Source organism: Microtus ochrogaster, unplaced genomic scaffold, assembly GCF_000317375.1.
Source record: "Microtus ochrogaster isolate Prairie Vole_2 unplaced genomic scaffold, MicOch1.0 UNK5, whole genome shotgun sequence".
Taxonomy (NCBI): Eukaryota; Metazoa; Chordata; class Mammalia; order Rodentia; family Cricetidae; genus Microtus; species Microtus ochrogaster.
Window position 1 is genome coordinate 2,817,547 of NW_004949103.1, and position 23,890 is coordinate 2,841,436.

The 23,890-nt window shown below is 52.2% G+C and overlaps 1 protein-coding gene across 3 annotated transcripts in view; it reads left to right on the top strand.

The window, feature by feature from the left end:
• The window catches only part of Ppp2r2c (protein phosphatase 2 regulatory subunit Bgamma), an 83,285-nt gene that overhangs the window by 32,322 nt on the left and 27,073 nt on the right, over positions 1–23,890 (top strand). For all 3 annotated transcript variants that reach the window (XM_005365948.2, XM_013353317.1, XM_026788669.1), the window contains exon 2: positions 23,008–23,105. In XM_005365948.2, the coding sequence (XP_005366005.1) occupies positions 23,008–23,105 (98 nt within the window). The remainder of the gene's footprint in view (positions 1–23,007; positions 23,106–23,890) is intronic.

Sequence of the window (23,890 nt, forward strand, 5' to 3'; positions counted from 1 at the left end):
ACTGGAGGCCAGTGGGTGCTGAAGTTTAGAGCCTTGTCTCCAGGCTTCATGCCCAAGCCAGGCAGTCCTTTGAGCTCACAAACCTCTGTCATCTGACCCCCAAGTACGTTCCCCCAAGGCCTTGCTTCTTAAAGTGGGTGGACAGTGGACATCAGAGCACTTCAGGACCATGGGAAATCTCCTCAACATCTGCTGTGCTTTATGTGGGAGCAAGCAAGATCACTTATCTCTAAAATCATTATTTGTGGAAAGCAGGAGCCAGCGGCTCCCGGACTTGGCTTGATTCTCTAAGTAGGCATGTCAACCCATCAGCTCTGAGTGAGCTGGCAACAGGCCACTATTGTCCCAGCCTGCCTGGGGCCGGCTGTCTTTTCCGAGGGTCAGCACAACGAAGAGAGACATCTGGCCCTGGGTCTTCCTTTCTTCATGTAGAGGGGAGATTCTGGGGACCAGTTCTCCCCAGTGTCTGGGGACAGGAGTGTCACATAAAGAGGCACTACTTTTTCAAGCCTCTGACTCTCATTTGGCTCTTCCTTGGTTCAAGGATCTCAGTGGAACAGAACTTTCTCCATGTCCCCAGGTGAGAGTGGCTCCCATACTTGCTGGTGCTGCCTGGCCCACCTGGCCCTTTCGGATACTGAAGAAGCCTCCCCTATCCAGGCTTGACAGCCCATTCCAGGCAGGGTGAGGTCATGATCTGTCCTAGGGTGTGATCCACAGCTGAGTCTGCTGATCCAAAGAGGACCACTGTGGATGGTCCTCTGCTGAGGCCCTGGCATGTATTTAATGAATTGGCACTGCCCAAAGAATCTGGGGCTGCTCTGCTATCCTCTGGGGGTGGGGGATATCAGCATACTGCCATGCATCTCTGCCCCTCCCTGGTGAATTATTTGAAGGACATTAAGTATCAATTTTTAACATAGGCTTTCATCCTTGCCTTGTGAAACCATCCACTGTCCTTCCAACTGTGTTCGTTCTCCCTTCTGTCCCTTGTCCTAGGTCAGTTCACTATACTTTTCCTTCTGCCATCTTCTCCCAGGGGGCCTCCTTGGTGCTTCAAGTCCTCGTGAACATCTCCTCAGCTTAATCCTGGGCCCCTAGCATCCTAACAATTACTGCAATGGTCTCCTCCCCAGAGGCCGGTGCCATTGGACTGTAGTTTCTTGCTGTATTTCCTGCTGACCACCCAGGCAGGACCTGGGGCCGTGCAGGTGCTCTGCAGCTCCTCTGTACCTGCCGGGGAGGAGGCAGAGCATCTTCTGGGATGTTCTAGGAGTGAGTAACAATAAAGCCTATCAAATACCCAACAAGTGAAATGACTAGGTGTGTGTTGGATGCCAGTTGTTGAAGGTGTGACATCTATTGGGATCCCACTGTGTGTGTGAAACTTTATACCTCATTACCATATATAAATCACTCACACACACACACACACACACACACACACACACACACACACACACACACATCTCCTATGTTGAAGTCTTAGTCTCCCAGGATCTCAGAATGTAACTGGTTAGAAACAAGTTCTTAAAGAGGAACAATCACAGAGAAATGAGGTCCCTACGATGAGTCCTGTTCCGGCTGGCAGCTCTCCTTCCATGTCCAGATCAGGACCCAGACACTGAGGGAACTCCAAGTGTAGACACACAGAGAAGGCCCCATCTGCAAGCCTAGGACAGTGGCCTCACAGAAGCCCCAGAAACTGGCTTACTAATACCTGAGCTCAGCTCCCAGCCTCATCAGTAGAAGACAAGTGTCTGCCTTATTTGGTTAGTGCTGCCGCTGAGAGTCTCAATCTGGAAGACTTCTCCCATCTTTAAGAAGTGGGGGTGCAGCTCAATGTGGTGGCACAGACCTGTAATCCCAGCACTTGAGAAAGAGGCAGGAGGATCAGTTCCAGGCCAGCTCCTGCTACATAACCAGTTCAAGATAACCCGGGGCTATTGGAGACCGTCTCAAAAAAAGAAGGGAAGATGCGGAGGTGCAGTCCTCAGCTGTGCACCCTTCCCCTTCCCTCAGCTCCCACTGAGGTCAGCCTGTTAGCTTGGTGCCATATGACCCATCTACCAGTGACCAAGTAGAATCAGGTCATGGTTGCGTCTGACTGCTATCAGAACACCTGGTGCAAAGGGTCTGGAGCTGTTCGTCATGTACCCATAAACACTCCACACCTAGGTACCATTAGGGTGATTTGAGCAGCCAGAAGCAGGTATGCACCCTGGCTCCATTTGGGACTCGTAGAATCAGTGAGGGCTGGAAAAGTAGTCTGCGAAAATGTCAGCCTGGAAGCCCTAGAGCAGGAGGTCCGTGGCTGTTCCAGCAGCACAGACATGATATCTAGCTCTACCATGGCTCCCAGGATCAGCCACGGTGCCACAGCTGGATTTCCACTTATCAACCCTTTTCGGAAGTTTTTTGTTCACCAGGCTGGGTGGGAATATCTGACGGGCCCAAGAACTTCAAACAGCTAATCATATCACAAGCATAGTCAAGAACAGACAAAAATGAATGCATATGTACCTGGCTTGGCTTCTCCACGCTTACAGCTCAGGATCCTCTGTTTAGGGAATGGTGCTGCCCACAGTGGGTTGGGTCTTCCCACATCAATTAACGCAAATAAGATAATCTTCCATAGACATGCCCATAGACCAACTCAACATAGGCAATCCCTGTAGAGACCCTTCCCAGATGATTCTAAATTGTGTCAGGTTGATAACTAAAACTAACCATCACATGTGTCTTAGTCCAATTTTTGTACTTTAGCAGAACACTTTTGACTGAACAACTTACAAAGAGAAGAAATACAGTTCTCAGTTCTGTAGACCCAGAGGCCAGCATCCACTATGCATTTATTTGGCGGATTTCTTTGGTGAGGGCCTTCCTGCTGTGTCATGACACAGCAGAAGGCGGCCCGTGGGTGACGGAGAAGGGCAGGTCTTGCTTTATAACAAGCCTACTCTCCTGGTAACTAACTAGTGAGCCATTTTTTTCCTGAAGCCAGAGCCTGGTGACCCAGCCATCCAGATGTCCTCAGCTGCCAGTGTCATTGCTCTGAGGACTATGTTTCCAGCTGAAGAGTTTTGAGGTACACCCTCAAACTGTACTAGTGGGCACTTTTGAAAAGTATATGGACCCAACTCCACCCTTTTCTTCAGTGTTTCCTGCAGCAGGCTAGTGAGTAGGTCATGTGAAGTCCTAGAGGGGCGTCCCAAGCACACAAGAGCTCCACAGAGGGCAATTCCTTTTCTAGATTTAAGCGTATCAGATGGAGAGGCAGACAGAGAAGCTGGGAGGGGACCTGCTTGGACCCTAGGGCTGGGGCAGGGCTGATGTTCTGCAGAAAAAGTGTCTCTGTCTCTTTAGAACCAGAAGCCTACAAGATTCTGAGCGCCATCTCTGAACACTATGTAAGCTGCTGGCAGCTGGCCCCACAGCAGACGGGATGCTGGTGGGCCACACACAGTGGAGGTCTTATTCCCACCTTCATTGCCACTGGGTCAGCCCGGTGCAAGGATACACTGACAGTGGGACTTGGCAGGAGACAGTCATGGCTGCATGCCAGCCTGCAGGTTGCCCCACAGCCTGTCTTTGGAAAGTCTTGCTCACCTGTCATTTGGAGTAGTGTGTGTGTGTGTGTGTGTGTGTGTGTGTGTAAGGGGAGTGGATGAAAGGAGGGGGAGGTGTCCACATCCTGAGAACACAGTCCTGCAGAGGAGACAGAAATAGGAGGTTCAGTGTAGAATGTGTTCCATATTACAGACCTTCTCCAGATTCCCAAGGATGGGACTCTATTTGCGAGGCTTCCTAGTGATGTTGCCAGTTAGAATGAGGCTACAGTGGGCTAGATGGACCCTATGGTTGGGATCCCTATGAAAGGAGGGGAGGAGAGGAAAAGGATAGAGACGAGAAGGTATGTGAGCACAGAGGCAGAGGTTAGAGCAAAGCATCTACTAATTAAGCAGTAACAGAATTGCTCCACTCAAAAAGCTTTGAGAAAGCCTGGAACCACCCGCATGTCCAGAGGGACTGCCCTGCGCCACCCTGCTTCTCTATTCCCAGAGCTGGAGGAGTATTGGTTACTGCTATGTTGAGACAATGGACTTGCTGTCCCCTGCTACAGGTTGGTGATGTGCAGACCTGCCTATCCATCCCAGCTGACCCTGGTCTCCCAGCTGCAGGTTGAGGCTTGTCCTGAGCCACGATCATGACTCGGAGCTGGAGTTCCTTGGGCATACTTTTCTGTTTTGCTGTTCCATAACCCTTTCAAAAAGTACTCTCTGCTTTGAGCCACACCTGTGAGCTTCAGTTTGCCATCCTGGATTGGAGTCATGAATTCAGACTTTCCTCATGTGCATAGCCGGCAAGGTGACTTGGCCAGACTCTACCATGAAGGTGGAGTGAAGTGTGGATGGGGTGTCCTTGGTATCCCTGTTCATCCCGGGTCTGATGCTCAGTGGGAGGCCGGAGAACAGGGGCTCTAGGGTGTGGCCATGGATGTGGGTCCTCAGAGCCTCTGTGGGCTTCAGCAAGTGAACGTGTTTACTAAGAACCAGAACAGGAGCATCCAGAGGGAGCTGGGCCAGGCAGGCAACACATCAGTGGCTTTCCCTTGGGATTCATGGAGCCTGGTTCAGTCTCAGCATGAGGCAAGAAGAGGGTTATTCCTTGGAGAAGCAGAGCATGGTCACCCCAGGGAACTAGTCTCGCCCTTGTCACCATGTTATTGCTGTTCCTCGGTGCTTGGCCTGGGCATGGTGACCATGGGGGTCCCTTGAGACCCATTACCCCCAGCTGGTATGGTACATTCACCCTGTGCTGGATGCCGGCAGTGGGAGGGGCAGAGCAGAGTGACTTCCAAGAGGAGGGTGATGGATCTCCTTACCAATGCCTTTGTAAAAGAAAAATCCCTCCTAGGAGAATGTGGGGAAGAAAAAGAGGCAAAAGAGCCCTCCCAGGGCCTGGAAGGAGATGTGGGGAGGCTCAGAAATAGCTGCAGGGCAGCTTCAGGTGGCAAATTGGTGTACGGGCTAAGGGCTTCAGGGGTAGTAAAGGGGCTTTGAGACAAACCTCTGCTCAAGTCCCAGCTCCCATGTTTGGTCTCTGTGCTTTGACTCAGTCATATGACCTCTCTGAGCCTTGAGTTCCTCATCTGCAATGTGGGGAGGGGCCCTAGAAAGTCGTTTATATAATGCTTCTACTCCAAGCAAGAGCACACAGGGGTCTTCACATCAGTACTGTCCATGCTGAGGAGAGGAGTGTTCCTTACCCAGCCCTCCAACTGGCTGAGGGGTGGGAGTAGTGGAGGAGGGGTTTGTTTGTAATATGGTCAACTGGATCCTAGGCATGTTGTTTAGATTGCTGGTGGCAGATCAAAGAGATGTGTGGTCAGAAGAAATGGCTAGAAATTTGGGACAAGAAACTGGTGTTGGGGATCTCCATCACTCATATGGATAGAGACATGAGTTGAATGCTCTGTCTAGGCCTGGTTGGCAGGGCTGGACCAGTTAGGGAATCTTATAGTATAGAGACTCGTGGAGAGTTGCTTAAACCCTCAGAGAGGTCTTTAAATGGGTAAGCTGTGGAAATGGTAGTGAGCGTGTAGTGATACTTCTTTTGTCTTTTAGTAAATAAAACTTGCCTGAAGAGCAGAGAGTTAAACAGCCCCATTGTTCAGCCTTATAGACCAGGCAGTGGTAACACACACCTTTAGTCCCAGTAGTCACACTAGTTACCATAGAAAACGGGCAATACATGCCTCTTATCCCAGGACTAGAGAGATTATAAAACAGGAGAAGACAGCTCTCAGACACAGTCTCATTCCGAGATTCCTGGAGGCAGGAACGCCATTTCTGACTGAGGTGGAGGTAAAAGCCAGTGGCTGGCTGTTTTGCTTTTCAGACCTTCAGGTTGAACCCCAGTTTCTTTCTGAGTTTTTATTAATTGTGCTTCAGTTGCCTAAGGTAGAAAGTTTCTTTGTTAGCTTCATTGGAGTACCCAACATTTGAGCACACTTACACACACACACACACGCACACGCACACGCACACACATGCACACACATACACACGCAAGTGTGCCATCTATATTAATGCCCGCACATCACTCAGTAGATCTGAACCATTTTCATCTGGTAGATGGCGTTGCCTTGGCGCTGCCTGTGGAGCTCCAGAGGCATGCTGGTCCTGATCATAACCAAGAACTCATGGGAGAATAGGGAGAGGCTGTAGGTGACCTTAGTGGGCTAGCAAGGTTGCTGTCTCACATTGTCAGCCTGGGGGCAAGCTAGAAGACCAGAGTTATGGCCACCCTGCTTCCTCGACCCTTAGCATCTCCATCTGCCCACAGCAGGGCTGCTGGAGTACCTAGATATAAAAGACACAGGTCCTGGCTTCTCAGTGGAATATGGTAGCACTCTTGCTGCCTGAGAGGCTGAAGGGAAAACTCTGATGGTCACTCCAGGAACACGCCCTCACACTTACCATGCACACACACCTGACACACGCAATCTCAGGCTGAGATGAATGTGTATGAGGCACCAGTGATGTACCTGGCAGCTTAAGGAAGGAAGGGCTTATTTGGGTTCACAGTCTTAGGGTACAGTCCACTGTGTCTGGGAAGGCATGGTGGCAGGACCTTGAATGTAGCTCACCTAGCATCCACAGCCAGGGAGTGGAGGGAGAAGAGATGAGTGCTGATGCCCAGCTCACTTTCTCCTTTCAGTCCAGGCCCCCATCCCCTGGGATGCATTTCCTGGTCTCTCTCCAGGGTAGGTGTTCCTGGAGTTAAACCTGCCTGGAGACACCCTCCCAGACATACTCAGAGGTGTCTCTCCTAAGTGATTCCGAATCCTGTCAAGTTGACAATGAAGCCATCACACCGCCCCAGAGCTCCACCGCGGAATGCCATTGACCATGAGTTTAGGGATTAAATTTCTAACACAGAACCTCTTGGGAGACACATGCAAGCCACACCACAGTGCAGCAAACACTTCAGAAGATCACCAGGCACCGAAGGGAGGGACAGCAGATGGTGTCACTCCGCAGCCTCTCACCAGCTCCGGTAGTCACCCCTGCACTCCAGAGCTGATCTCCTGGGCCTAGGGGGTGAGGACTGCAGTAGCAAACAGTGAGAAAGCTGAGGCTAGAGACCTGGGCACACCTGGCTGGGTGACTGCAGGCATGCTGCTGATCCTCTCGGATACCATTGCAAGAGTAGCAAATACGAAATGGGTTTGGTTCATAAGGACGTCAGGGTGGCTTCACACTTCTGAAGGGGTGACATCCTCTTACTCGCTGAGATGTGACTGGGTAGAGCTGTGGCTCAGCGATTCTGCCCAGTTCTCACCGCCATGTGCTCAGCTGTGTTTGTTCCACAGGGCAGACCATCCAGAGAGACCTGTAAGGCCCAATATACACTCCAGGCACGAACAGCCTCCGCTCTTTCCTTACATTGACTTTGCCAACAGGTGTACCTCTCTGCACCCCCTCCCCCCCAGAGTATCATTCCAAGACTACCTTCTATATAAATCTGAGCTCAAAGCCCCCTGGCACATGGCAGGCACAGAGACCCCTGCATATCCAAATGTCTAGAGCATATCCAAATGTTCACCCCTTGCCCTGTTCCCCCATCAGGCATGGGGAGTCTGCTCCATGAGTTGTGGGCAACGAGGGCAAAACCAGAGCAGAGGGCTAATTAGATCCCGAGGTAAAGCCTTGTAGAACACGGGATGCCTCATTAGGCCCTGAGTGAACAAGCACACACGCCTGCCCACCCCTGAGCGCCCGTGAGCTCATGTAATTACAGCTCAGTCTCAGCCTCATTAGCTCTGTGCCCAGGGAGGGCTTGGCCTGGGGGGCTCCATGAACCCACTGGAATCTGCTTCAAGGTGGGGGTGGCCTGCCTGCTGGGCTGTGCGGAGTTTAGCCCAGTGAGATTTAGGGCATACGGGGACTGTCAGGTAGATTCGACACTGGCGTGGCTCCTGGCTTGTATCCACTTCCTTCGAAGTCTCTGTAAACCCTCACTCCAAGCAAGTCCTCAGGTGGCAGTGAAACTGGAACTTTCATTAAATAGACACAAGACAGATAGGTGGATGGGATCTGAGGAAGGGGACCAGGGCAGAAGGACTTGGGAGATGAGGGTCCCAGAGTGGGGAAACAGCATGCTCATGGAGGCCAGAGACCTGGCCCCTACTTGTTTCCACCCTGTTCTATCCATGGGGTGAATCTTGGGGTGCCTCACCTCGTGTCCCACTCGGTGGGCAGCCTCTGGTCAGTGATCAGCCTTGGCTACAATCGCCCCATTTCTTTATGTTGGCAATGTTATTTCTTGATTCTTCAGGGAGACCCACCCTGCCTGGCTACCACGCCTCACATTCGGATTCCTAGAAGAGCAATGTGATTGGTTCAGATCTCTGTGAAGCCTGGTGACTGGCTATTTGTAGAAGGGCATGACTACCTCTTGATTCAATCATCTGAAGGCAGCGTGGGAGTGGCCAGTGAGAAGCTATGTCCAGGCTGAGCTGACCTCCTGGCGGAAACAGCAGGAAGAAATTGTTTATGGCTCTTTGCACGTCGGCCTCCTTATTGGAGTCCCTTTCGTCTGAATATTGGATGTGTGTGTGTAAACTAATCTGAGGTCACATAGCTCATTATTTAAATCCCCTGTGCTGGGCTTATCAGTTTCCAGCAGCCTGTGTGTGTGCACTAGGCAGTGGGAATGCACTGAGACCACATATGGAATTGAAGATCTAGCAGTCCGCTGGGCATGGTGGCTCATACCCCAAATCCCCGCACTCGGGAGGCAAAGGCAGGAAGGTCGCCTCTAGTTTGATTGCCAGGTTTAGTGCCACTACCCACCACGTACCCCACAGCTTACTCAAGGAAGCATCTTTTCTCACATCAGAATAATCGAAGGAGTCTTCAGTGCACGTGTCTAGGTCTATTTGACGTTAAAGTGTAAGGTTCCACATCCTCACACATGCAGGGGGCGCTTGCAGGACGAAGGCTCGCTCGCCATTCTGGCTTGCCGTGTCCTGGCACCATCACGGTTCATATGCCGCAAGTAAGCCCATTCCTCCACAGTGACTGTGGTAATGTCAGTGCTCATTGGGTGGCTAAAAACCCCAGAATCTCTTCTCTCTGGTTCTGCAGAGAAGGCCGTGCGGGGCTGCTAGCATCCCTTGACTTGCAGCCATGTTTCTCTGGTTTCCCATCACGTCCTGTTCCTCTCTACTCTGTGTCTTCTGTAAGATTATTCACCGGATGCTTTAAGGTCCACCGGGGTGACCCAGGATAAACTTCTTGGATGGTCCTCTGTTCAATTATATCTGCAAAGACCCCTTTTAAATGAAGCCACACCACACACAGGTTCTGGGGCTCAGTGGGTAGACTTGCCACTGGAAGACGCCATTCAGCCTCTGTTTTGGACCGAGATGCAAGGAATTAGCATTTTGTTCTTTTAATCCAGGAAATGTGCAAATGACCGCAGGTCACCTATCTAGTGGGTACCACTGCCCTCCTTGGCTGGGGCTAGGCTACTTTTCCCAGCAGGGCCAGCAAAGGGCAGGGTTGGGGAGAAGGTCATTTGATGAACATTTAGGAAACTGAGAAAGCCTGTCACGGTCCCAAACAAGCACACTTCTGTATACCACACCCCTGTCCCTCAGGTACTCCACATCCCACCGCGTACCTAAATACTGCCTGTGTATCCATCAACTCAATAATAGATGATAACGGATGAACAACAATAGGCCATAATAGATAAACAAAGCTCAAAGTGCCCCTGCTGGAGTACACAGCCCAGCCCAGTCAGTAAGTCAACAGCTGGGTCGCCGTGCTGGCAGCCTTTATGAGCTCTGCCCGCTCCTCTTGATCCTGCCATCCACAGTCATGCTTCCTCATGGCTCCAGTGTGTGCCTTCCTTCCACGACCACCAGGATGGCACTATTTGTGTTTGCAAACGAGGTGCTTGGGATGTTATGTCAGTGTCTGGATTGAAGGTGGCTGCTTCCTGGACCCCATGCTCTGGGGGTGGGAGTAGCAGGCTTGGCCCCTCCCCCAGCTGATCACTCCCTGGGAACCGGGGGATGTGCTAATGGGCCCAGGAAGCTGTGAGCTGTAATGGAAGCACTGGAGATGAGACTCAGCATGGGGCTGCCCGCCGCTTCCTTCCTCATAATTAAATCGGGGATCCTCCTGCTTTGGGGTGGAAGGAACGGTAGGCTTCCCTGTGGCATTTGTTAGGCATCAACCGCCATTCATTTATTCGTTCCCCAAATCCCAGCTGGTTGCCTGCTGAAAACCAGTTCTGAGTGGACGGGTGGAAGGAGAGAAGGGCCACCAAGCCTGTGCTCAATCTGGGGAGTCCCTTTAGCATCCTGACTTGGTTTTCTCAGCTGTGAGATGATGTCGTTTACGTAACAACAGTTGCTATACAATTGACTTCAAGAATCCAAGGTATGGACAGGTGACCTCCTACCCAGTCTGCCACAGGGCGGTAACAGAAGCCAGGGCTTTCACGCTGCACTTAGTTTGTGCCCATGCTCCTCTGCGCACCTCCTCTGTTTCCTCTTTTAGCCCTTCTAGCAGCCCTCTGGAGGATCTTGCAAGCATCCTTCATATTGGGCTGCTGTGGCAGTTGGGATCCGGAAAGGACAGGGGTTCGCTCAAGGTGACACATGCAGAATGGGAGTCCTGTCTATGGTTGGCACGCCTCTGCCTGCTCGCAGCTCTCGTGGGACTCCTGCTCATCTGGGCTTCCCACACAGACCAGACTAGCAAAATTGTCCCAGCACATTAAATAACACAGAGAAAGGTCCTCCACTGGTAAGCATCTGAGAGCAGCAGGACATTGCTGTGGGGATCTGCAAGCGGGTTGAGGCAGGCCAGTTTTAAGGCACGGTGTTGGTTGGCTTTAATTTAGGCAGTTACTCCTCCACCCCGGACTTTCATCCATTTAAAGGCTAAGGCTTATTTAAAGGCCACGGCTTATGTAAGGTATTTTGGCACAGCAATCCCTGGCCACAGACATCTTCCAGGTGCAAGACTGAGGCTCGGGAGGAGTCTTTTTCTGGTCATACCCACGTCCTCAGCACTTGGGCTTGGCTCCACCTGGCTTTTCTGTGTCTTCCACCTTTGCTGCAGGGTATGGCCCTCCCACACGCACCTGCCTTGAGAGGAACCCTTCCTAATTACCATTCCCATTGCCCCTGGTCTCCCCAGCTAGAGATCTCGGAGCCCTTTATTTCCTGGCAGACCCTGGAGATGCTTCTGATTTGCTGACTGGATAGAACCCCTTCTCTCTAGGATACTTCTGACTGTCCCTTCAAGTCCTCAGGAGACTAAGTGTGCTTCCCAGGTGCTTCGCAACTGACGGCACAAATACTGCACCAAACACAAGAAGTGAAAACGTCCCCATTTGTGGAGGCCTGGTGAGTGGCAGGATCAGAAGCAGCCCCAGCTCTTTTGGCAGGCACCCTCTGTCAACAGGGAGGGCTGGTGTTCTCATCCTATAGGCCTGATGAGACCAGGCACATTCAGGGTGGTATAGTCGTAGACAGAGGTCTTGTGTTCTCATGCTCGGAGATGCAGCATCCAGTCAGGGGAAAGGATGCTCCCTGGATAAGGACAGTAACACCCTTGGCAGGACATCCCTCTAGCCTGGGGATCCTGTTGCAGCCCTGCTGCTGTCAAGGTCCTCCTTTGCCTCCACACAGGGCGCCTGAGAGTTATATTGTTTTAATTCATTTGCTCAATCAGACAAGACTCTTGGGAAGCAGCAGACAGAGCCCGAGGAAGAGCTTCTGTGACTCTTGCCTCTGGACCATTTCTGAGCAGGCTCCCATCTGCAGCACTGAATGCCCTACCCACCTTAGCTAGGAAGCTGCTCTTGTCTGGCCTGTCTTTAGCTGCCCAGAGAGTGCCAGCCTGGTGGGTCTAATCTTCACCTGCATGGGAGGCACCATCCTGCCAGGCAACATAATTGAAGTCCTTGGTTGTTCGGTTGTTCTAATTAGCTGAGAGGCGCCCTCCTGCCTCCTGGCTTTGCTAGCTGCCTAAAATAAGGGTCTAGAATGCTAGGCTGCCTAGTTGAGGGTGGGGTGGGCTTCCCTGGTGGTTATTTGGGTTTGCAAGAAGCTGGTATTCCAGGATTTAATGGGGCCCTGGCTCCCTCTTAATGGATGCATACGTGCACACCCTTCTGTGGTCCTCCATCTGCAGCATTTCTGCTCCTATGGGTTGATAAGCCTTGTCCATGCTGCAGGTGAGGACACAGGGGACACTGGCAGCTGCCAGGTTCCCGCGCTTTCCCTGTAGTGCGAACAGGGCCAATCTGATGCTCTGACACAGGGAGGAGAGCGTGAGGAGCCTCAGTAAGGTAGTTAGAGACCAGCGAGGTGTGTGCCGAGCAAGCCTGCTCTACAGCCTTGGCCAGGACATCAGCCTGGCAAACTTGGCTTTCCCATGCCCTCCCCGGGCTACTGGTTGGAATGAGAGCAGCAAGCACCACCCCTTGGAATTCCAGACCCTTTCCTGTGTTATCACAGCCTCAAAGGACCCCACGGACGCTGTCACTCACCCCGTCATGAACCCTAATAGGAAGGGGCTGTGGTAACTAATGTTTCCTGAGAGATGTGAACAAATATCTGATAACCCCAGATAGGACACTGACTATGTACCAAAGAAACCCAATCACGGGTGACCTTAAAACAGCTGGAACAGGTGGAACCTCAGAGTTCCACGCACCCCAGTGTGGGCAGTGCCACCCAAAAGCTGAGTAAATAGCATGTCCCTTCACTTAATCTCCCCCCCCCCATACTCTCTAGCACCTTTAGAGGCGGTCAGTAATCCTGTGTAATCACGTATAATCCTGTCACCGGGGCAGGATTACAGAGGTCTGGGAGCAAGGACCAGGGGGAAGTAGGTGGGATCTCAGGTGAGAGCCCAAGGAGCCTCTGCACCCTCCTATGCTGGACAGCCAAGGGGCCTGATCCTGGGAGGGTCCCTGTCCTGTGCTAACCACAGCTGCTCAGATGAAGATGGTCACAGCCATGCCCAGGGGACACTGTTCTCCTACAGGGAAGTGTCAGTGTTCAGAGAGGATCACTTGCTGTCCCCAATCCACACAGCTGGTTAGGGGCAGTGTCTTAGTTAGGGTTTCTGTTACTGTGATGAAACATCATGACCAAAAGCAACTTGGGGAGGAAAGGGTTCATGTCCCTTACACTTCCATGTTGTGATTTGCCACTGAAGGAAGCCAGGCAGGAACTCAAGCAGGGCAGGATCCTGGAGCCAGGAGCTCAGGCAAAGGCCCTGAAGGGGTGCTGCTTAGTGGCTTGCTCCCCATGGCTTACTTACTTGTTCAGCTTGCTTTCTTAGAGAACCCAGGAACAACTGCCCAGGGATGGCACCACCCACCATGGTGGTCCTCCCCCATCAGTCACTAGTTAAGAAAATGTCCTACAGGTTTGCCTATGGCCCAATCCTATGGAGGCATTTTCTCAGTTTGTTCTGTCCTCTCGGATGACTCTAGCCTGTTTCGAGTTAACATAAAATTAATCAGCACAAGCAGTGTGTGTGTGGAGGTGTCTTGGCTCTTATCCATCCACCCTAGCCAAAGTAGCCATGGAGAAGGAATTCACCAGGGGATCCCTGAGGCCTCTCGCCCTGCACCCAAGGCTGGCAGACCCACACTGTGGCAGCAGTACCTCTACACTAAGCAGCTGAACTCTCCGTAGCCAGCCAGACCCTGGCCATGGTTGATCCTCATTATCCAGGCCATTGACCATAGCAGGAGCAGGGAGTGGGGGTCTGACTGTCCTTCAGCCCAGTTCCCTGGTTCTGGTGTCTGTGGTGTTGTCTGGTCCCTGGGGACTTTGTAATGGTCATGTGACAGCCACATAGGGCACGGTGCTGTAATGGTGAGAATCTGAACTCAGAGTGACACTGGCATTCAGGGCTGACCATGAGCTAGTATGGGTTGATGTTCTGGGTGAGCCTTGCCGCTCATTCTGGCTGTGGAAGCCACCTGTGTTGTTTCGGTTTTTCAAAGGCAATTGTTAAACCACAGTGGCTTGGAACCAGTTTTAAAGGTCGTGCTTGGCCTTCCAGGTCATCACCCACAGACGAGGCTTGAGAAGCCCAGTGCTGTGGTCGAGCTCCATGAAGGTGCAGGACCATGTTAAGGTGAAAGGCTCGGGGGCCTGCCTGCATGGTGGTGTTGAGGGTACTGGCCCTGGAGGTCAGCAGGTGGGGAGTAGCCACCCACTCCTGAGTTAACTCGTATTGTGTAATGCATCTGTGTAAGACCCTTTGGTGTCCAGGTGAGGGACCTCTCCAAAGCCACTATCTCCATTGGTATATGTCAGGCCAGGCTGTGTCAGCAGGGGCTGGGTGGGTGTCAGCAGAGAAAGAGGAGGAATTGGGCAGAGGCCAGCATTGTTCCGGGCTGTGTGAATGCTTGCAGCATGTGAGGACAGCTCCTCGCATGTCAGACTCACCTGGCACACTTCTGAATCCTTGTTGTGTAGCATAATGTCTGGCGCTTAGTAGGTGAGCCATGGATGCTTAGTGGGTGAACAGTAGAGGCCTGTCTCTTTTAGAGCACCACAGACACCAGCTCATTGTGGGAGGTGATGAGAGGGTGGGGCTGTATCCCAGAGGCAATCGGATCCACAGAAGGCTGTAGGAAAGTCGGGATAGGATGCTGCTGGTCACGGCTTGAACCAGAGCTGGAGCAGGAAGAGGTGGAAGAGATGGGCTGGTCCTGCCAACTCTGACCTCAGCACTCAGGACTCCACAGCTCAGCGCCTGACCCACCCTGGAGCAGACAGGCCTTGGGAAGGTCTGGTGGACACAGTGATGGGATGAGACTTGATGGTGCCAGATCGGCATGGTCCCCACTTCCTTCCTGACAGCTGCAGCCTGAGTGGGGACTGCAGGTGCTGGAAGGGCTAAAGCCGGCTCCAGCCAACCAGCATCAGCTCTCTGGGTGGTCAGTCCAAATCAGTGCCAGCGCCCCTCCCTCTGGCACAGCACAGGGCAGCGTCCTCATCCTCGACCGCTGTGGTCACCACTTTACAGAGTCACTGAGACTACCAAAACCATGCCGCAGGGCCAGGTTAGATTCAAACCCAGGTCCCCAGCAGAGCACAGCATCCCACATCATCTCTCTCCAGATGTCTGTTATTCCAGATGTGTCAGTATCATGGGGGCCATGGGGTCGGGTTTATGCTCAGAACTGTGGTGATGCTGACGGTGCCTGTTTTAGCTTAGGGTTTCCGTCACTGTGATGAAACATCCTTGACCGAAATGCAAGTCAGAGAAGAAAGGGTTTATTTGTCTTCCAGTTCCACATCATGGTCTACCAGGACCATGGAACCAAGGAAATCAGGATGGGAACTCAAACAGGAGCTGATGCAGAGGCCTTGGAGGGATGCCGCTCACTCCCCTACTCAACATGGCTTGCTCACCCTGCCTTCTTATAGCACCCAGGACCTCGAGCCCAAGGGTGTTCTCATTCACAATGGGCCCCTCCCCCTTAATCATGAATTAAGAAAATGCCCGACATTATGGGGGCATTTTCTCAGTTGAAGTTCCCTCTTAGGTAACTCTAACTTCTACCAAGCTGACATAACACTAGCCAGCACAGTGGTGATGGTGGTGGCATGCTAATTGTACCTAACGATAGCTTCTGGCCAGACGATCCCGCTCCAGTCTCAGCACTCAGGGAAGAGTTGTCCCTCTGCAGATTCCACGCCCCGTCAGACCCTCCAGGTCAGGAGGGACTCTGGGATCTTCTTTGGTAGAGAAGCTGGGTACCATGGAAACCCTTCCATGGAAGTTCAGGGAAGCAGGCGGTGAGCGGAGGGTGTTCTCTCCATCTCCTTCACCCTGTTCTGTCTCGAGGCCAGAGGCTGGCCTCAGTCCACCTGGCCATGAGGCTGGAACCAGAGCTGGGTGTCCTCCTGCTTTGAGCACCATCCAGCCTGGCCTCAAGGCACAGCAGGGTGACCACATGGTGCTGACCACAGGCCAATCCACAGCTGCCTGTCTGCCTTCCAGACCCATCTGTTGTTGAACCAGTCTGGCCAGCAGACATGCCATGGGGAAGGGGTCAAGTCATCTGGCCTGGGTAGGAGGAACTGGCTGTCTGGGTCCCAGCCACCTCAACCCTGTCCTTATGAAGTGGAAGGGGCAGTAGGTTCTGACTTCCTACCTCAGCAGCTGCAACCCCGATCAAGGTTTGGTGGCTTTCAGAGGCTCACACCCCTGAGGGATAAGGAATGTGTCTTAAAACCATCACAATGGCAGTGGAGCATTGCAGTCTCAAAGGCAACTGGGTGCTAACGAGTACAATGTGCTCGGACCTCACAGATCGCATGCACCGTGAGATGCTATTTATGTAGAACGGCAGTAGTCAGATCCCACAGGGACAGAAGTAGATGTGTGGCTCCTGGGCTGGACTAGGATGCTGCTGGGGTCTAGAACCTTCTGGGAGATGAGAGTGTGAGTCAGATGGCACTCTTGGCTTCCCAGTGTGTGGAATCCACAGGGGGGGAGGCACACTTTAGAAAGGGGGGCTTTGAATTAGCCGAGAACATGCTGACCTCAGCACAAGATTACCATGCTTATGGGATCCCACCATAAAGGAGGTGGGCAAGAGTCCAGACTGGGGAGGTGAGAAGGATGACAGGCAACATCCTACCTGCAGGGACTTTGCCTGCTCTGGTCATTCTGACAGGTGGATACAGATGCCCATTTCTGTCACAGATCCCTTCCCTTGTGTTCTGCCAGTTCCCCACTGTCCAACAGACACTTGCCCAGGAGTCACAGCTGTGGCCATCAGTCGGTTGTGAACTAGGTTTCCATGTTGTACGGCCTCCTTTGCATCCCTGTTTTGGCTTTTTTTTTTTTTTGAAGAAATTTTTTTGTTTTGTTTTTGTTAGAGTTGGGGTCTTTCTACATAGCCCTGGCTGTCCTGGAGCTCACTATCTATGTCAGACTGGTCTTGAACTTGCAGAGATCTTCCTGCCTCTGCCTCCCAAGTGCTGGGATTAAAGGTGTGCCTACCGTACTCAGCCCCAGACATCTGAATTGTTTGTAAACCTTAGGTACATGGTGGCCAAGTGAGGATGACAGTTTCTCTTTTTATCCCTGCGTGGTCTAAGCTGAGATGGGTGAGACACAGCTCGGGAGTAATGGAGCTCAGGCTGGGTTGCCACGCCTTGATGAACTCTGTGGGTATCCCAGGTCCACACGGCATGATGTGGAAGACCAGCCTGGGCACAGATGCGGATTCCTATGTTTTCCAGAGCTCATGGCTGCATAACCTCACCACAGCCTGAATGTAATGAATTCTAGGACCAGCATCTCCAACTATACAGCTTAAAACAAATGACACATACCCTCTGAGCACTAGAGGCCAGAAGGCTGAAGTCCAGGTATCCACAAGGTGCATCTGGTGCTCCCCCTATAGGCCCCAGGCTAGACTCCACCTGGCTCCTTCCTAACTCAGGTGTTGTTGGCAGTCTTTAGCTTGTAGACTAGGGTCTGCTTGCTGCTTCTCATTATGTGGTCCCTTCCCCATGTCTATGTGCCTCTGTGTCCCACTCCATCTTCATGTTAGGTCTTTGTGCTTAGAGCTGGTCTTCCTAGAGCTTGATATCTTTATCTTGACTGTCTACAAAGATTCCTCTTCAGAGCAGTCTGCTCCCTGCAGGGCCCAAGTTCAAGCCTTTGCCATATCTTTTTAGGGGATGCAATCCAACCCATGCCACTATCTTTGCTCATCTTTGCCTGTGGTGTGCAATAGTCTGTCATTGTATGGCCACCAGAGATAACACCTCACTTCTCAGGTGTTCTCAGGTAGACCCTGGACTGGCTTAGGGTGCTGACCAGTGGCCCCTTGTCCCCCATCCCTGTTGCTTGCTCCTGCATGCCTGCCAACTCTGCAGAATAGCCGAGGGCTAGTGGCATTTCACATGTCTGTGGCTGACCACATGGCATAGGTGGTCTCCGCTCTGAGGCTAAGCCTTGAGCTTTTTACTGGTGCTGACCCAAAGGTTTCCTAGTGTGTGGTTCCCCTCCAGTGACCACAGATAGTTTGGTTTTGTTATTTGGTCATGGGTTTAGACCCTGCAGTTGTCACCTTGAAAGCCCAGCTCTATTAAGGTTTCCTGGGCTAGATCAGCACTACCTGAAGACAGATGACTCCCAGGAGAAGTGGATGGGATTGGCTGCAGGCTCTGCTGCCCTTCATGGTCAGGACTAGAGGTAATGTGGACACAGACTGCCAGGGAGCACAAGCTTAGGGGCACGCATTGATCCTGAGCCCGCATCTAGAAAAGAGACCATTTCATTGATATGGAGTATGGTGGGCATGCGCTTCCTGAAGGAGGTGGTACTAGGGCAGGAGGTGTCTCACTTTTACTAGGAGAAAAGGTGACCTTTCTCTGCAGGGGGGCTTCCCAGTGACTGTGCTTGGCGTTGGTGGATGGTGACTCTTGGCACTCTGAGGTAGCTTTGCCTTAGGCAAACCTTCGGGACCTGTGCTTTAAGACAGTAGGCGTGACCCCCGTCCCTGCAGTCCTTGTTTGGAGAGCTTGGCAGGGCCCTCGTCTGGGTAAGAAGGTTGATCCTGGGAGATCGATACCTGTTCTGCACCGGTATTCAGAAGCGAACCTAGGACTGGAAGGGTCGGGCTGTAGGCCTACACTTCTAGGCACTACTGTGCTTTCTAGGAGCCAGAGGCAGTGATGGCAGAAGGCTGTGGCTCTCTGAGAGGCAGATTCTTCTTCGGTCCATTATTCCTCAGAACCCTCGTTGCTCCTCCTTCCCTGGTCTCCCCACTGCAGTTGCCTCACTATTTTCTGTTCCAAGAAAGACCACAGATCAAAGCCTAGGCACAGATGAGGAGCCAGGGATCCCCACCTAGGCCACACAGCTGACTGTGTGAGCCAGGATGCTAACCCAGACTTCTGACTGGTCCATGGAGAGCTCCCACGGCTTTGCCTGTGGAAGGAGCACTGTCTTCCTGCCACCAACTGTAAGTCACACTAATCTCTCCCCCGGGTAGGGTGGGGGATGCTTTTGAGGCGCCAAGGAAGCAGTGGACATGAAAATGACATACAAATTGTAAATTGCCCACAGACATTAGTGTCTGTTACTGTGGTAACCATCCGGCCTCGGTGGACCTCGATTGCTCTGGATAGTGAGGTTATGGCAGCATTTTAATTTAATTGCATTATTTTCCCATCATAAAAATAACGAGCATTATGTATATACCCAAACTCATCAAGTTGTCTACATTAAATATGCCGGGTTTGATGTACTGATTACATCCTAATAAAGTTATTAAAATAATGTCGCTGCATTGCAGAACATCTACAAAATCAGGAAGGGAAATTTATTTTGTTACATCCATCCTACATAAAGCTTTGTTGACATTCTGGGAAATTCCACCCCCCCACACTTCAGCTTGTTTGCTTGTTTAAAACAAGGCTGTGATCACTGGTCTATATAATTAAGACATTTTATATACAATTTTATATTCTGCTCTTTCCCCCTTAGGGAGTTTTAACGTGAAGTAGCAATAGCCACTGCTTCATCTGGGAGCCCAATACTGCAGGGTTGAGGTCAGCCCAGAGTGTCCCTGCACCGGGGCAGGTGCTGTGTGGAGGGATGGGGTCAGTGGGTAGTGTAGCAAGCGCTTGCCTGGTCCCCTCTATTTAAATGTAAAGGGGGTGTGTTCCGCTAACAGCCTGTGTCTATGCCCTAATTGGTTGCTACCACGACTGGCATTTATCTCAGAGGCCCAGTGTGCATCAGGGGCTCCCTCTGGAGGGCACACATTAGAGCTGGGTGTACAGCTCAATGATGGGCTGTAAAAACCCTAGGTCCTAGCCCGGCACCCTCAAATTAAAGGTTTTGATAAGCAAAAGGTTCGTATTAAGTAGACACAAACACTATACCGGACACAGGTGCCACTGAGGTTTTGAAGTACATTTCAGAGCTCGGCCATCATGGAGCCAGGCACTAGACACAGACAAGGACACTGCATACAGCCTGGGCCAGGGAAAGAGGGCACAGGATGAGAGGTTCAAGAAGGTGGGCACGCTGGCTCACTGAGCAGGCTGCCCATATGCAAGATGAGAAGAAAGTCTCTAGGCGACTGTGCAGTACTGATGTCAAGGGAGGACACCCAGGCCCAGTGTCCAGACTGGGCACTGATGTCAGCTGGGATGAAGAGGCTTCTGGACAGGCATGGAATGATGGCGAGGTAGAACAGGATAAGGCTTAGAGGGTGTCTATCACTGGCAAACAGTTTGTCATGCATCTGCAGAGAGCTGAGTTTGGGCTTGTATGTGGCCTGCTCCAGGCTGGGCTTGGCCAGCAGCTCTGTTGCACCTGCTCCTGTGGGGACTGGCAGACTGGCCTGGGCAGGTCCCTCTGCTGGCAAAAGCAGAGGCAGCAGGCTAGAGCTGAGTGTGTAAGGCCCTCTTGGCCCTGCTGCAGCTCGCGGCTATTGTCTCATAGGCCCAAGCAAATCACAGGGCCCAGAGGCCAGGGCAGGTGGGGTTTACCGTCCAGGTGGGAGGCATGTGAGTTCTGAAGAGGGGAGCAGGCACAGGGAACGTGGAGGTCTGGGGTCCTGACGAGCACAATTGCAGACGGCTCTGAATGTGGGGTACAAGGCTGCTAGAAGCCTTGGGCAGGGAAGTGACACATCAGAGTGTCAGTCATGGTGTTGCTGGGCCCTGCCTGTTGTTTCCCTGCAGCCTGTGGGGCACAGTGAGGTAGGTGAACATTTAGGAGGGGCCCAGGCCCTCCTTTGAAGGAAAGGTGTGATTGCCATTTTCTTTGAGTCACCAACCAGCTCGCAAATAAAGACACAGAGACTTATTATTAATAATGAATGCTCGGTCTTAGCTTAGGCTTGTCCCACTAGCTCTTCTAACTTAATTTAACCTGTTTCTATTCATCTATGTCTTGCCTTGGTGCTTTTTACCTTTGTTTCATTCTATCCTACCTTCCTGCTTCCTCTGTGTCTGTCTGTCTGGTCTCCAGCATCTCCCTGGCATCTCTTTTTCTTTATCCCCACCCCCTAGCCTAAATTCTTCCTCCTCCTTACTCTCCCTGCCCAGGAGTCCTGCCTGTACCTCCTCCCTTGCTATTGGCTATTTAGCTTTTCATTAGACCAATCAGGTGTCTTAGGAACACAAGGTAAAACAGCAACACATCTTTACACAGTTAAACAAATATTTCACAGCATAAATGAAAACAACACATCTTTGCACAGTTAAACAAATATTCTGCAACAGACAGGGAATAGCACAGGGATGTGGGTGTCATGGAAGCTAAGCTGAGACCTGGCTGTGGGGATAGGGAGGGGCTGGTTGTTACTGCTAATAGCCAGAGAAGAAAACCAGTTTTGGGAACTGCTACGAATGGAGCATGAGGAAAGATGCCAAGATTCAAGGGTGTAGGCATCTCCCTGGTGACTATCTGAAGAGTAGAATAGGCAGGGAGGCCTGCTAGTGCCCCACTGGGGTCCCTGGAGGGCTGTCGCAGATGGTCCTGTTACCACAGTTGGGACCAGAGATTTTGGCACTAAGAGAGTCCAGACCAGGAATGTGAAGAATGACCAGGAGCCCATTCACAGAAGTAGGCTCTGCCCTGCCCTGCCCTGCCAACAGTTGCTGCTTGGGCATATGGGTCAATGTTATAGGACTTTCTGTGCTTCATAATATATAGGAAACACTTTTTTAAAAAAACAGAGATACTTCCATTTTTTCAATATTAGGAATATGTTTAAATTAAAAACAAAGATCATTTTGGGGTTCCAGTAAAGCCTGGTGGTAGGGCAGTCTTGGGTTTGGGGCTGGTGAACTCTGGAGCTTTTTCTAGAATGAAGAACTTTCCTTCTGCCAGGCCAGGGGCTAGCCTTTCCAAGCATGGCCCTAGCCCTGTGGCTGGCTGCCTGAGATGTTCAGGCCAGTTTTCACTCCATTTTCATAGAGCCTGAGAAGGCTGGGGAATAGACTGGGTGTTTCCCTCATTCCCAGATACTGAGGCTGGAGTCTGGGTTGAGCGCTGAGGGCTCTAATCAGACATCTGCACACATAGGTGGGTCAGACACTCCAGATACTGGGGTGACTCCATAAGGAAGGCCTCTAGGTCTCAAGCTGAGTTCAGCCTTCTAGAGGCCTGCCTGGAGGTGAGGCTCTGAGGTAGAGCAGACAGTTCACCCCAACCCCTACCAGGTACTGTGCTGTGCTGATAGGGGAGTGGCTCCTTTTTTTTTTTTTTTTTTTTTTGCCTGCCACAGGTGTTGGGAGTGAACATGAGGCTTGGTTCAAGAAACCCAGGTGGCTTTCAATGTCACCTTCTGTCCCCAGTTTCTAGGCAGTCTGCTAGCCATGGTGGTCCCCAACTTTGCACCCATTCCTTATCTGTCCCAGTGCAATGGCTTTGACGTTAGGCCTAGACTTTAGTTTCCCCAAAGGTGCCCATTAGAGACACAAGCAAGCCACCGTGTCTTGACCCCTGGTCCCTACTGTCCCCATAGACAAATTGCTCTCCCTTGCCTGCCTTCCAAGGCTGAACAAGCCTGACTTGTGGAAGGCCCCGATGGCATCCAGGGCTGTGGAGTGGTGGCCTCCATGCTCTGATACCCAACAGGCCCCAGGCCCTCAGCAAGGCCCCACACTGTCCCCAGTCCTGTCCCCTGGGCCTGGAACCCAGCCTAAGTGTCAGATTTGTACTAGTTACCTGCTGAGCACAGGAGGAAGCCTGCCTGATGCTGTGTGAGGGACAGGGTGTAGGGAAGAGTCACCCACTCCTGCAGGAGGGTGGGAATCCTCAGCATGCTCTGTTTGCCTGGGCTCCCGCCTGCTCCATGGGCCCCCAGGGTTGTGGGGTCTACAGAGCAGAGAGCCCTGTACTGATACCTCTGTGTGATAATGCAGTGGTCTGAAAATGCTTTCTGTGTTGCTTCCTCAAGCTGACATCATCTCCACTGTCGAGTTCAACCACACTGGGGAACTGCTGGCCACAGGCGACAAGGGTGGCCGCGTGGTTATCTTCCAGCGGGAACCAGAGGTACATGTGTGGAGGGGTCACGAGGGAAGTCGGAAGAGGACGGGCAGATGGCTAGAATGCGGGTGTGAGGGTGGGGTCAGGCAGGTGTGGCAGGGTGCAGACCATTTTCTGAGTAGAATTTCTGACCCACCTTGCCCAGTGTTCCATCCAGTCCCTCACTGGCTCCTCTCTGTCACAAGGTCCCTGGGGCTGCGGGGAAAGGGATGGACCTGGCAGTTGGACTGGGTCAGCTCCTAAAGTTATGCTCTGAGCCAACCCCCGCCCCACTCAACAGGAGTTCGTTGACTGTTCACCGACAAAACTGCAGTTCCAGGCAAACCAACGAGCCCCCAGGAGAACCTACCCTGCCCGTGTTAGGAGGGGGAACCACCACCCCCACCCCATCCAGCTCTCTGCTGACCCTGGCAGGTTTTGCGCAGTCCTCCACCCTTCAAGCAAGTCTCCATCTGTGCCTCTGTCCTCCCCGGTTGCTATGCAGTAGCATTCTGAATATGCCAAGAACAACCTGAGACCATCCCCCCAGGAGGCCATTTCTGAAACCTTCCCCCTTCACGGAGGACATACTTCATGCAGACACTGGGCTGAGCAGTCCATTTCCATACGGTTTCTGCCTTGGCTCCTTCTTGCTGGTCCCCGAGGGTACAGATGCACACCCATTTACAGACAGGCCAATCAGCAGCCAGCCCCATGGAAACCTGCCAGGCTCTTGCTGCCTGGTCATGTACCACCCCAGCCAGGGGCCTCTCACCACTGAATGTTAAGAAACCAGGGAGGGGAGAAGGGAG